The sequence below is a fragment of the Zea mays genome, chromosome 5 (genome assembly GCF_902167145.1).
Source record: "Zea mays cultivar B73 chromosome 5, Zm-B73-REFERENCE-NAM-5.0, whole genome shotgun sequence".
Lineage (NCBI taxonomy): Eukaryota > Viridiplantae > Streptophyta > Magnoliopsida > Poales > Poaceae > Zea > Zea mays.
Window position 1 is genome coordinate 148,279,756 of NC_050100.1, and position 14,834 is coordinate 148,294,589.

The 14,834-nt window shown below is 44.4% G+C and overlaps 1 protein-coding gene across 1 annotated transcript; it reads left to right on the forward strand.

Moving 5' to 3' along the window:
• Nucleotides 1–4,940: 4,940 nt before the first annotated feature.
• On the forward strand, nucleotides 4,941–10,449 carry LOC103627005 (uncharacterized). The gene is made up of 2 exons (XM_008647358.4): nucleotides 4,941–8,191; nucleotides 9,821–10,449. The coding sequence occupies exon 1, from the start codon at nucleotides 5,150–5,152 to the stop codon at nucleotides 8,171–8,173; it is 3,024 nt and encodes a 1,007-aa protein (XP_008645580.1). The 5' UTR covers nucleotides 4,941–5,149; the 3' UTR covers nucleotides 8,174–8,191; nucleotides 9,821–10,449.
• The last annotated feature ends 4,385 nt before the right edge of the window (nucleotides 10,450–14,834 follow it).

The following is a 14,834-nucleotide window of genomic DNA, read 5'->3' on the forward strand; positions in this document are numbered from 1 at the left end:
AATTGCCTTCCTTGTTGGGTTCTAACGGCTCCTAGCTGCCTTGAGGCTATAAAAGGGACCCCTAGACGCATGGAGGAGTAACCCAAGCATTCCTTGATCATTCCTAAGCACCAAGACTCCATTCTCGCGCATTCGATTCTTTGAGATAGTGACTTGATCCCCATTTGAGTAGAGAACTCCTCGAGTTGTGTTGTGAGCTCAAGTTGTGCCTTGTGTGCGTGATTGTGCTCTTGTTTTGAGTCTTGTGTGTGTTGCTCTCCCCTCCCTTACTTCCGTGCTTCTTTGTGATCATTAATTGTAAGGGCGAGAGGCTCCAAGTTGTGGAGATTCCTCGCAAACGGGAGAAAGTATAAGAAAGGAAAACACCGTGGTATTCAAGTTGATCATTGGATCACTTGAAAGGGGTTGAGTGCAATCCTCGTCCATTGGGACGCCACAACGTGGAGTAGGCAAGTGTTATACTTGGCCGAACCATGAGATAAATCACCGTGTCTTTTGTGTTGTCTTTCTTTGTGACCATTGTGTTTCACTAAAGCTCGGTCCTTAGCCACTTGGTCCTATTACACTAACTCTTAACCAAGTTTTTGTGGCTACAAATATTTGATTTTTACAGGATCACCTATTCACCCCCCTCTAGGTGCTCTCAGTTAGTCTCAAAGCATTAGATTATAGAGTAATCTCCCCCTGAAGGTGTGCATACAAGTTTTGAATACTTGCAGGAGACATGCACTTTTGATTTGATATCAAGAGGGGCAGATTATTTATAATCCGATCTTTGGCGCATATAAGTTAAATGATACACATTGTAGGATGTGAGTGTTTTACCACTTGTAATATTAACAATATCAATTGATGCATCATTTATTATGGGGTGATAAAGGAGCTATGTGCCGTGCTCAAATGAACATTTTAAATCATGGAGGCTTGCTTAAGTGTATGAATTTAAAACAAGCAGACCTACCATGTGATTTTCCTAGTATGCATGCATTTAAGCTAAAGTAAGCACAAAATGTAATACTAGGCATGAAAGGTAAAACTAGATACATAAGAGATAGATACTCATATCTAAAAATAAGAAATACAGTAAATCTAGTTACCTTAGTCATGGGTGGGAAATTTGGGTCTAAGATTTTCACTAACTCACTTGGCAATAAACTTGATCCAATATGATGTATCCCATGATATACATCCCAATTTTGCCAAGTCTCCAAATTTCCCGACGACCTTCGGTCCACTCACTTCCCTTTCGGGATCCAAACCTTCTTGGTGCTTTTCATAGTTGAAATTATTTCCTTTGGCACCCAGATGCGTTTGGCTCCCTTTCCTTTGTTGGCTTGCTTGTTGGCCTTGATTGCTATCACCTTTCCATTCTTTTTCTTCTTGATCAAATATGGTGTAGCAGCCTTTTTGTCCACCTTTTTGATGTAGGTGTTGGAGATTTTGCTTGATGGATTTTGCTTTTGTTTATCCCCGGTCATCGCCTTGCATTGGAAAGACTTATGGCCTTCCATGTGGCATAGCCTACAAATCACAGTTTCTCCCTCCATAGTCTTGTTCACTCATGCAGTGGTGTTATCCTGTGGAGGTCGGATTTGTTTGGCTTTGCCTTTCTTGTCATACAAAGCCTTGCCAAGGCGAGCCACTTCTTGCCTTAATTGTTCATTTTCCTTTGCAACCTCGTCCGAACATATTTCTACAACAATATTCTCAACAAGAACTTGGTTGCAGGGGTTAGAATCATCAATTAAATCAAAGCAAGAAGTAGAAGCATATTTCTTAATAATTTTAGGTATTTCAACTAAAGATGCTGCTGGGGTGCTACCGATGTCTTCTAGCTTAGTAGTTAGCTCATTATTGTGTATGCTAAGAATTTCCATTTTCTCTAGCAAATTTTCAATAGCTTCTTGGGAGCTAGCTAACTTAGCCTTAAGTTTGCCATTCTCTTTAATAAGGCCATCATCAGTAGCAGTGGATGGAGCACTAGACTCTAATAGCTCAATTTTAGTTGACAGCTCACAATTTAGGTTTGCAAAAGTTTCAAATTTTTCTAGCAATCCTTTATAATCATTTTGGGAGCTGATCAACTTATTTTTCAAAGTTTTAAGTTGAGCTTTTTGCTGAGTGCAGACGTCCTGGAAAAATTTAACGGCTTCCGCAAGTTCATCTACGGAGGGTTTTCCCTCACCATCATCATCACTACTACTATCATCACTAGAGGATGGAATGCTCATTTTACCTCTTGCCATAAGGCATTTGTGTGATGAGCGTGATGAGGACCGGTGGCTGCGCGTCCTTGGAGGTTCATCTTCACCTGAAGAATCATCCCAAGTTCTAACACTTGTTAGCACCTTGCCTTTGCTCCTCTCCTTTTTGGGTTCGGCCATAGTTGGACAGTTGTCCCTGAAGTGGCCCTTCTCCCCGCAAGCGAAGCACCCTCTATTTCTTTGCTTTTTCCTGTCAATGTTAAAGAGAAGATCTTCGACCTGCAGGGGCACACCCATTAGATTAATCTTGCGGATCATCCCCATTACCTTTCTGACGCGTCGGATTGTTTCTTCGTCCTCAGAGGATGATGCGCATGGTTGATCATCTTCATCATCATCACTTTCTTCTTCTCCGCTTCTTCACTTGAGGAACTTGGAGTGGGAGCCTTCCTTTTGCCCTTCCTTTCATCACATGCAAAAGCATATGGCCTTGAGGAAGTTAGCTCCTCTCCCCGACACATTTTTCGCGACATCTCAAAAGCCGCAATTTTCCCAATCACAATGGTCGGGGTCATATTACTCAAGTCCTCCATGTTGTGAAGGATGGTGATGATGCTCCCATATCTTCGTTGTGGTAGCAGGGAGATAATCTTCCTCACAATGTCCACATCACCTAGCTTATTTATGCCAATAGAGTTGAGCTCATTGATGATTAGATTTAAACGAGAATACATGTCTCTAACAAGCTCATCATCTCTCATAGCAAAAGTATTATACTCATTTAAGACTAGGCAATGTTTTTGCCCACGGACATTTGATGTGTCGTCATGGAGCTCATGCAATTTTAGCCAAATCTCATTAGCAGTTTTCAAGGTAAATACTTGATTAAAAATATCCATGCTAAGAGATTCATACAAGCAATTTTTGGCTCTAGCATTTAAATGAATTTCTTTTTCCTCACTCGTGGTGGGTTTCTCGGGATTCTTGGGGGGTTTCATCCCGTCACGAGTGACTCTCCAAACATCTAGATCAACGGCCTCTAGGTAACAAGCCATTCTAGCACTATAATATGGGAAGTTAGTGCCGTCGAAGTGTGGTGGCCTATGGGTATCCATCCCTTCCTCTAAAAAGCGTCGGCTCTTTTAGCGGTGAAGCTAAAACGTTTCAAATGAGCCAAACCTGGCTCTGATACCACTTGTAGGAAACGGGTGACGCCTAAGAGGGGGGTGAATTAGGACTTCTAAAACTTTTACTAAACTAGGCCACAATTAAATCCCTAGAGCAAAACATATGCAAATAGACAAACTAGAATGTGCAAACTAGGTTTTGTCTAAGTGTTGCTATCTCTACTGCAATGGCTAAGTTTCAATCTACACTAAATAAGTATGACTACAAGATTGAAACTTAAATGCTTAATATAAATGCGGAAACTTAAAGAGCAAAGTAGAGAAGCAAACTCTCGTGGATGACGCCGGTATTTTTATCGAGGTATCCGGAACCGCGCAAGATCCCGACTAATCCTCGTTGGTGCCTCTATGCAAAGGGAAGCCCACGCGAGGGCCAAGCACCTCGGTCGAGTAACTCCGTAGAGAGTCGCGGGCCTTCTCCACGCGCAAGTGGTGCTCCGCTTCCGGCTCCTCTCGGACGCTCCCTGCCGTCTCCACTATCGAGCTTCCGGTCGAAACGCCGCGGGCCTCGTTCCCTCCGGTACACGGTGGCGGCCGTGACACAAACGCGGTTGTCACGGTCTCGCAAGACTCTCGCCCCACTCGGTACAAATACAACGACTCACGCAAGACCGAGGGGTTGTGAGGTTTGTCTAAACTCACTCAACAATCTAGGTTTCACCTAGAGCAAGCGCTAAAGCGGTCTAACTAACCTAAGCACTTCGCAAAGCACCTACGCTAATCACCGAGTGATTCTATTAAGCACTTGGGTGTAAGAGCACTTGGGAATGTCTATTATATGCCTTGGTATGTCTCTTGGGCTCCCACACTTGGAAATGGCCGGTTGGGGTGTATTTATAGCCCCCAACACAAATATAGCCGTTGGAGAAAAGCTGTTGCTTTCTGCAGCACACCGGACAGTACGGTGGTGCACCGGACAGCGCACGGTAGCCTGTCCAGTGCGCCTAGCCGTTTCCCTGTCAGAGCAGGTGATCGTTGGCGTCGCAGGCTTTCCACACCGGACAGTCCGGTCCTCACACCGGACAGTCCGATGGTCTTCTCTCCGGGTGCCACCTGGAACTAGCCGTTGGGCTGCAGTTCCCTGGTGCACCGGACAGTCCGGCGTGTGGGCACCGGACAGTCCGCAGGCAACACACTTGGACTTTTCTTGGATCTCTTTAATGTCTTCTTTTGAGGTGTTGCTTTCCTCAATTCCTTAGTCCAAGTTAATCTTGCATCCTGTAAACTACAAACACAAACACTAGAAAACTTATTAGTTCACGGATTGTGTTGATCATCAAACACCAAAACTCAATTAGCCAAATGGTCCGGGGTCCATTTTCCTTACAGTAACAAAGGATTGAGGTTCTACAAATCCTATAAAATTCCTATAGAATTAAGCATTGTAGCTAGATTTTGGAGGTTTTTTAACATGAGGTTGAACCACTTGAAAATTTTTCTATGGAATTGAAAGTGACGTGAAACTCTATTCCTATATTTTTCCCATCCCTATGTTTTATCCTCCGTTAGAAAGGAGGCCTTAGGGAAGAAACTTTTTCTTGCATTTCGTGTGACTGCTCTAATTGATTCATTCATGAGGGCTCTTGGTTGTGTAAATCCAAATTGAAAATAGTTCAAAAACATTTTTAATAAAGACCCTCGTCTTTGTCAACTATTTGATCCACACCCACATGGAAACCGAAGCCCAAACCCACGCAAAAAACCGAAGCGAGTGTCCCCACGCCAGCGCGGTCCCCTCCCCGAATTCCCCAAGCCACCATGCCCGACTCCGCTGATCCCCTCCCCACGCAACCCTCGCCGGATCCCGACATGCCGCCGCGGAAGCCTCTCGCTGGCGGCAAGCTCAAGAAGCCGCTCACTGACAAGCAGCGCGCTGCCGCGGAGCAGCGCCTGTCCCACCTCCGCGCCCACCTCATCCTGCGCTCCCTCGACTCCCCCGCTGGCGGGGCCCGTGCCCTACCGCCGCCGCAGGAGGCGGCGCTCGATGCCCTCGGCCTGCTCAATTTCTTCCGCCTCGACCTGCAATCTGACACCCCGCGCCCCGACCTCATCGCTCCGCTCGTCGCCTACTACGACCCGGTCTGCAAGCGCAGCTTCGTCCGCGGCGTCCGTGTCAGCGTCTCGCGCCACCACATCACCCGCGCGCTCTGCCTACCCTCGAAGCCCGCCTCCGCAGCGCCGGCCCCAGCAGACGTCGATCCCGCAGCGGTGGTCCCTGCCGTTATGCAGCTCCTGCAGGATTACGTCCTGCTCCCGTTTCAGGGGGGCGACATGTGCATACTGCCGCAGGAGGTGGCCGCCGCAGAGCAGATGGTCAGGGAGGGGGCGGCGCATAGGGTTGATTGGGGAGGGCTGATCTGGGGCCTCGTCGAGAAGGAGATGCTCGAGCTGCCCAAGAGGGAAGACGGGGTGTGCTACTATGGGCCGCACCTGCAGAGGCTCATTTATTCCGAAAAGCCACATCTGTTGGAGCTGGTGGAGGAAGGGCCTGTTCCGGAGGCGTCCGCTGATGTGGAGATGGAGGATGAGGATGGTGATGTGGATTTGAAAAGCAAGAACTTGGTGGAACTGGAGCCGGGGGATGGGGATGGAGAAGCGGGTAACGATGTCAGAAGCGAGAGCTTGAAGGATTCAGAATTGGGGAATGCTGGTGCAAGGAATGATGGTTTGGACAAGTTGGAGTTGGGGGATGCTGTTACAAGGAACAAGGTCATGGAGGAGTTGGGTTTAAGGGATGTAGATGCTAGGAACAACAGTATAGAGGAACTAGAGGTGGTCGAGGAAGATGCAAGGAGCAAGAGCTTGAATGAATGTGAGGCTGTGGATGTGGATCTGGATGCTATGGACATCAATATAAATGACAGAGAGACGATCAATGGAGATACAAGGAGCAAGAGTTTGAACGAATCTGAGGCTGTGGATCTGGATCCAGATGCCATGGAAAACAATATAGATGAAATGGAGACGGTCAATGAAGATGCAAGGACTAAGAGCTTGGATGAATTTGAGGCTGTGGATGTGGCTCCAGATGCCATGGACAACAATATAGATGAAATGGGTGTGGTCAATGAAGACGCAAGGAGCAAGGGCTTGAATGAATCTGAGGCTGTGGATGCCATAAACAACAATATAGTTGAATTGGATGCGGTCAATGAAGATGCGAGGTGCAAAAGCTTGAATGATGAATCAGAGCTGGTTGAAGAGGAATTTAAGAGCCCAAGCTTTGATGACATGAACACCGTGGATGAGCACGTCAATGGCACAGACACGGATGGATTATGTTTGGGATTTGTGGAAGTTGAAGCGGTGCCTGCTGTACATGAGGCAATGCCTGATAATAATGAAGAAACGACAGAGGAAGCACCAGCAGGGGGTGCTGATGTGGCAGGCAGTGATAATGTGGCAGTGCCTACAGATGTGGATTGTGAAGAACACTATGTTGAGGCAGTAGTTGTAACACAAGAGGTAGTGGCTGTTGCAGAGGAGTTGGGGGATGAGGAGGCCAAGAGGGATGAAGAGAAGGATGTGATGGGATTGAGCTTGGGTTTTAATTCTACCAATGGTTATGGTGCTATGGATGTGGAAAAGGAAACCAATGTTGAAAGTTTGGATGAGGACGAGAGTGACAGTGGCAATGAAGAGGCAGAAGAGTCAGAGGATGGTGCATTTGACGTTAATGATGGAGAGGACATGAATTGGAGAATTGGGGATGTCAACGGGGGTGAGGGAATGACACATTCCTTACAACGCTGTAACACATTTGGGGGCATGGAGTTTGAGAACCTGAATAAAGGAGAGGATGAGATGAGGGATGAGTTAAGATTTGACGATTTTCCTGCAAGGGCATCTTTGGAAAGGATGACATCATCAAACCTCCTCCAAGCCATGAACTCAATTCCCTCATCATACAATGTATCAGAGAATGTGCATGATCTGCCCTCTGGGGATTTCTTGGCTATGGGGGCTGATGCACATAAGAGTGGAGTGGACCTGGGACCAGGGAGCTCATATTTATTTGGGAATAATGGTAAGAGGAATATTGATGATATTGATGGGTACAATGGCAATATGCAGGTGCAAGAGGGGTTTCCTCGGTCTAATCAGCAGAAGAGGATGCGGCATAGTAACAGTAGCAACATATCACCTGGATCAGGCTTTTTCAATGCAAGCTTTTCGGTGCCTATACAGAACTTGATGGTTGAGGCAAGCAGGCTCTATGAGCAGAATGAGCAAAAACTTCAGAGTTTGCAATTTGAGAAGCAACATTGGTCTGACATGCTGCAGCAGAAGGAAGCCATTATCCAATCCCTAAACTCAGCTCGTTTTGAGCAACATAATAAGTATCAAGCGGAGCTTAGACGCTTCGAGCATGATCTGAATGTTATGGCTCAGTTGGTCACTACATACAAAAAAGCTTTAAAACAGACCCGGGCTTCTTTTGATGAGTACAGGAAGAAGTTCCCTTGCAATGTTCCTCTTTATGGTGATGTTGCTTGTGGCGGTGGTCTTGTTCTTAGTGTGAGGGAGTTGGAGAAAAGGCGGTGTGAGGAGCAGCAGCAAAATATTGCCATGGTAAATGGTATGATTGAAAGATTCCAGTACAAATGGCTCTCAAAGTTTGAAGAGTGGGGACTTTCTGTCAATTCACTGTGGAGCAGAATGGAAGGACTCTATAAGGAGATTGAGCTTCTCAAGGAAAACAGAAGAGCAAGATTTGCTACCCCAGCTACAGAGGAATCTACCCTAGCTACAGAAGGATCTACTCCAGCTACAGAGGAATGAGCTCCCTGACAATCAGAGGTATGTGGATTAATATAGAAGTAGTAGTCTCTTGTAGTTAAGTGAACAAATGAATTGTCTAGACTCTAGAGAAAGATGCACAATACATGTGTATCAGTTGGATGCTAAATTGAACTTTGAAGGCTTTTGCTACTACTTTTGAGCACTGCTCTCCTGTGTACTTGAGAAAAAAACATAATTTTGAGCACTTAGACTACACGAAAACACTAGGACAGAAACAAAAGTACCTGTTTTACCATGCAGTGTTCACTACTTGTCTTCATTTATTATAAAGTATAAACATGTTGAACTGCTAGAAGACGCCTTATAAACTCAGAAGACGCCTTGTGGCTATTTATCAAAATAGGGAACCATGTCATGTCTGAACTCAGAAGACGCCTTATAAACTGGACTTGTGGGAGCAATTATTACTCCTAAAATTTGAGTGAAAGATTATGCAGGGCTATAGATAATTACTGGTTCCATGCTTTAGAGCATTTCCAAGAGGCTCTCTGTATGGCTGTTTATCAAAATTTAGAAAACAAACCAGAAAATCAGGCTTCAATGCTCTTGGCCTCTTCAAACTTCTCCATCTTTTCCACCCTCCAAAACCACCATTCCCGCTCTATATTAATGATGAGGCTACAACACTATATATTTTATATATGATAGTTCTCTCATGAATTTTATCACACAAGGAAAATTATAATAAACTATTAGAGTAATAGAGTATATAGAGAATGAAACTTACAGAGTCCATTGGATGATTGGAGACATGAGAGATATATCATACATAGAGTATTCATGGAATGCTGTTGCTGTCCAAATAGAGATATAGAAATGAAATTTTGGAGAGGCTCTTGGAGTGCACAGCTTTGTTAAATAAAAACAGTACAGCTATACTAGCTGACTTCAATTCAATTGGACAAGTTAATGATTTGTATTTATTATTATTTCTTTTAATGTATGCTAATGGTAAAATGTTAATGTTCAAGGCAAAGTACAGATAAGCAGGCCTAATTTTGTAGGACTCAAATGACTTGTTCTTATAACAGCAATCTTTCAAATACGGCCAATTTTGAATTCCAGATTTGGGGGGGGGGGGGTGTAACAGTCCACAGACATCATATTGAGAAGACCGTCTCACACAGGTCGATAAAACCCTCAACCCCTGCCGCCCCCACCCATACATAGTGACATTGTAACCCATGTGAGAATGACCACGACTGTAGCCAGACCTTAGACCTGTGGTTTGGCATGGGACAGACGAGGTGATTTACACTGTCATGTGCGGCCACCATTACTATCACAGATCACGCGGCCAGAAGCAACAAGCGCCGATAGCAATGGCTTAGGCGCTAGCATGCAAATAAGCATGGCTAGAAAGTAGGAGATAAGTATTAGAATTGTTTAGATAAGAGTTGTTTTTTTCTCGAAAGTAGGAGATAAGGATTTCGTATGTTCAACTTTGCTATTCTATCTGTGCTCTAGTTTGATGGAATATGTAAAATACAAACAACGATGAAATTACCAACATTAAGGTCGTTTTATGTTTGACGTGAGTAGTGACTTATATTGTATCAGAATTTGCTTCTTTTTGTTGGATAACATTGTGGATTAGCTAAAAGATCCCCCATCTTTCGTTGTCAGGTTCAGTTGTGATGTGAAGATGACTCCCTATTACTGCCCTACCCTCTGCTGGATGTTTTGGTGTCAACGAGCATACAAGAGCAATTGTGGCTGCCTGGTGGTGGTACATACTGTAGTAAGATAAATAGTTTCGCTTGTAACTATGGTTGTTTCCTCATGTAGGGACGTTTTGATTATTAGTGCTTAATTTAGGTGCATTTAGGGTTCCGTAATCTATATCAAAGTGTGCGTTTCATATCCTTTTTTATGCACTAACGACGTGCTCATGGCCTCGGAAAGCCATTTAAAGACTGCATATGCTAGTGGCACCACTAATCCATACTGCCTTCAGCTTAACTGCTGGTAGTAGCTTCTGCACCTGACTAGTGGCCTAGTGGGCGGATACTGCTAGGCCATGAACAAGTTTCAGGTATCATACGCGATGCACTAGCTGCATTTGGCTCTAGTGGTTTGAACGCTAATCTCTATATTGGGAGAGGGAGTTTCCAGTAGGGTCTCTGATTCTAAATCTTAATTCCATGTGTAACTAAATAATAGAATTTAGGAAAATTGATTCCAATTATCAATTCTGTACACGGATATCTACATCCAAACGGGGTATTACTGAAATCCGAGCAAAAACTTGCGTATTTCTGAATATGTTGATTTATGGTGTTCCGATAAATTAAAGTTAGTTTGAAGGTGCCCACTGCCCAAGTTGAACTGCATCAAGTAGACTTGAGGAAAAAAAAGATGCAAGATATTTTCCTAGTTACAGAAAGGTACCTGCCAAGTTGGTGCCCTCTAATTGATAGCAGTTGGCAATTTCTGGTGATGCAGGCACACTGTGATTTCTTAGGCTCCATATGCATTGTTTGGGAAAATTGCTAGTCTCGTGCATTCTGGACAAGATGCATATTTTGTTGGTCTGTCCATGAAGTTGCAGGGAGCACTGCAGCTGCTTGAAAAACTGGTCATTTTTTTTGCATGGATCAAAGAGCTGAACAGGACCAGATGGATAAGCTGTCGTTTGGGTGTTTATTAACACAGTTGAGAGCTAATGAACTCATAGCTTACACTATTTGTGGCTTGGTTGTCTGTATTTTTGTGGCTTTTGTCAGCCATCATATTTCGTAGCAGCGGAACAGGGCCCACCAGCTTCGTCGAAGAAACAGCGAACAGCAGAGCAGTGGCAGCTTGCCGTGACTGCTGCGTTGGACAAAATCGCCACCTCATTTGGAGACTAATTGGAGCTTCGGTTTGGGAGACTAGCAGGTAGAATCTCTATCGAAACATCAGACTAGCGGGATTGGCCAGCATGGAATTTTTCCCTTGAAAGAAATGATTTGCCTCAGCTTTAGATCATCTGACAACTAACTTCATAGTCATGCACCTGTCGTCGACAAGTGGTTTGTCATTTGCTCATGTCATCGAGCCAAAATTTTGATAAGGAAAGAGTTAGCGCTCTCACACAGACACGCTTCTTCCTCTCAACTTGGCCCGCTCTTGTCTTCTTCCTTAACGTTCCAAATGACTTAAGCAAAATGGAATCCCTCGGGATGGGCGGGCATAAAGCTGCTGTATTAGAGCATCGATGTATTAGAGCATGTCCTCAAGTTTGATATAGTTTACTCGCTAAATTAATTGACTAATAGACGTAACAAAGTAAATAGGAAAAAAATACTAAAGTTAGACTTTACCCTTCTCCAATTTTGTATTAAAAACACTGAACTATTTCTAACCAACCAATTTTTTAATTATTTTTTTCTTACCATTTTCTTAATTAGGACCTTTTATTTTTTTTTTAAATTTACATCGTAACAAAGAAGCAAGCTGCTGCGACGTAATGCCAGCAATGGGAATTTGGTTCCCTAGATCGGAAACGAGATGAAATGCTCGATTCGGTTTCAGCGGCAGCTAAACGATTGAGGTGCTTTCTGGAAAGCGATTCGAATCGAACCAATTCAGGGAATGCAATTTGATCAAGTGCTTTCAGTGAACAAGTTACATTCTTTTTTTTTGTTAACTTTAGTGCCAAAACTCAACAACGTATATGAAAAGAAATTCTTCACACTTCCATTTTGTCTTTACATACGTTGCATGTGAGACTACCATTTTAAGGGTATGTTTGGATCCATCACGACTAAAGTTTACATAATTAATCAATAATGAGATACACTGTTCATTCGATAAATCTATGAAGTCTAATTAATACATAATGAGATATAACGGTAATTGTTGTACTACTGTGTCAGGCTGCCCGCAGCGGGCGACTGCATGCCCGCGCTACCCGACTTAGCGTAAAAAAAATGCTGCAGCGCAGGACTCTACCCGATACTGCATGCTCTGCGTTACGCCATTTCTAGCGCTCTCTCTCACCTACGCCAAACAGAGGCAGTGCAGCTGCAGCAGCAGAGGTGGGCCCGTGACTGCACGCTCTCTCCCACAATCGCTATGAAGTGCACGCAAGCACAGTAGAAAAAATAATATAATATGTGGTAGTTGGTATAGGGTTGGGATATAAAGTAAACATGAGTGCGGAGGATTCTGATATAGAGTAAAGAATTTTGCTGACCAGGACAGAATATTCTTTTTAGGGTAGAAATTTAGAGTAGTATGAGTGCGGATAGCCTCAGAACTAGCCATTTAAATTATTGTCATAAGCATATGGTCTCATACTCTGATGCTCGCCTTCGAACCAGTCCAACGTCCGTAAAAACCTCTATGGTTACTAAATAGAGGTCATCAGACGCAACTCATTGGTCTAATGCGACTCATTGGTTACTATATATCTCTTTTGCTATGAGCAAGTTGAGTAGGTTCATGTCCAACCCAAGTGATGATCATTGGCATGCACTTGAAAGGGTCTTCCATTATCTAAAAGTTATAATGAGTTATGAGATTCACTATTCTAAGTACCCAATTGTGCTTGAGGTAACGAGGTGTATAGAGATTCAAACCGGATATCTGATATTGACCAGGTCTGTGTACAAGTGGTTTTGTGTTTGCTATTGAAGGTGGTGCAGTGACATGGAGGACGTCTAAATAGACTATAGAGGCAGAAATTACTGCTTTGGATACAACTTTTATAGAGGTAGAATGGTTGTGTGAGCTCTTGTTGGACTTGCCTATAGATGAAAAACTGATACCAGTTATCCTTATGAACTATGACAAACAAATGACTTACTAAAGTGAAAATGGTAAGGATAATATGAAGTCAACAAGCCGCATTAAAAGACACTTGAAATTTGTTAGGAAATTGAGAAACTTTAGATTAATAGCTACTCACTCCGGTGTACTATTAATTGTCATTTTGGACAAAGTTTGAGTCAAAATTATAAAATTTTGACTACAAATAACTATTTTATTATTTAGTTTTGAAACCTAATGTTTATATGCTCTGATTTATCTTAACATGTACTTTTATAAAAGTATAAATGTATTAAGAGTTTATTTGTATTTTAATAAAAAACATTGGTCAAAGTTATATTTTGGAGACCGTGTCGTTGTCCTAAACGACAACTAATAGGACACCAGAGGAAGTATGACTCATGTGAAAATGGACAAAAACCTAGCAAATTCCTTCACAAAAGAGCTATCATGGAATGGGATAGAAAACTGAAAGGGAATTAGGCTTACACCTAGTTCCTAATTAATTTTGGTGGTTGAGTTGCCCAACACAAATAATTGGACTAACTAGTTTGCCCAAGTGTATAGATTATACAGGTGTAAAAGGTTCACACTCAGCCAATAAAAAGATCAAGTTTTGGATTCAACAAAGGAGCAAAGAGGCAACCGAAGGCACCTCTGGTCTGGAGGCACCGGACTGTCCGGTGTACACCGGACAGTGTCCGGTGCACCACCGGACAATGTCCGGTGCACCAGAGGACTCCGACTCGAACTCGCCACCTTCGGGAATTTCTCAGGCCGGCGCGCTATAATTCACCGGACTGTCCGGTGTACACCGGACAGTGTCCGGTGCTCCAAGGAAGCGCGGCCTCCGGAACTCTCCAGCCTCGGGAACGCGCAGCAGCCGCTCCGCTATAATTCACCGGACATGTCCGGTGTGCACCGGACTGTCCGGTGTAACCACGGAGCAACGGCTACTTCGGCGCCAACGGCTATCTGCGTTGCATTTAATGCGCGCACAGAGGTCAGGCGCGCCCATACTGGCGCACCGGACAATGAACAGGAGTTGTCCGGTGTGCACCGGACACCCAGGCGGGCCCAGAAGTCAGAAGCTCCAACGGTCAGAATCCAACGGCGTTGATGACGTGGCGGGGGCACCGGACATGTCCGGTGTGCACCGGACTGTCCGGTGGGCCATCGAACAGACAGCCTCCACCAACGGTCAAGTTTGGTGGTTGGGGCTATAAATACCCCAACCACCCCACCATTCATTGCATCCAAGTTTTCCACTTCTCAACCACTTACAAGAGCTAGGCATTCAATTCTAGACACACCAAAGAGATCAAATCCTCTCCAATTCCACTCAAGGCTTTAGTGACTAGCGAGAGAGATTTGTCGTGTTCTTTTGAGCTCTTGCGCTTGGATTGCTTCTTTTCTTTCTCACTTGTTCTTGTGATCAAAACTCCATTGTAATCAAGGCAAGAGGCACCAATTGTGTGGTGGCCCTTGCGAGGAAGTTTTGTTCCCGGCATTGATTTGAGAAGAGAAGCTCACTCGGTCCGAGGGACCGTTTGAGAGAGGGAAGGGTTGAAAGAGACCCGGCCTTTGTGGCCTCCTCAACGGGGAGTAGGTTTGCGAGAACCGAACCTCGGTAAAACAAATCCGCGTGTCACACTCTTCATTTGCTTGCGATTTGTTTTGCGCCCTCTCTCGCGGACTCGTTTATATTTCTAACGCTAACCCGGCTTGTAGTTGTGTTTATATTTGTAAATTTCAGTTTCGCCCTATTCACCCCCCCCCCCCCTCTAGGCGACTATCAATTGGTATCAGAGCCCGGTGCTTCATTAGAGCCTAATCGCTCGAAGTGATGTCGGGAGATCACGCCAAGAAGGAGATGGAGACCGGC

What these genes read in the sequence shown, in the direction of transcription:
- LOC103627005 (XM_008647358.4), top strand. Translation starts at nt 5,150, where the DNA reads ATGCCCGACTCCGCTGATCCCCTCCCCACGCAACCCTCGCCGGATCCC.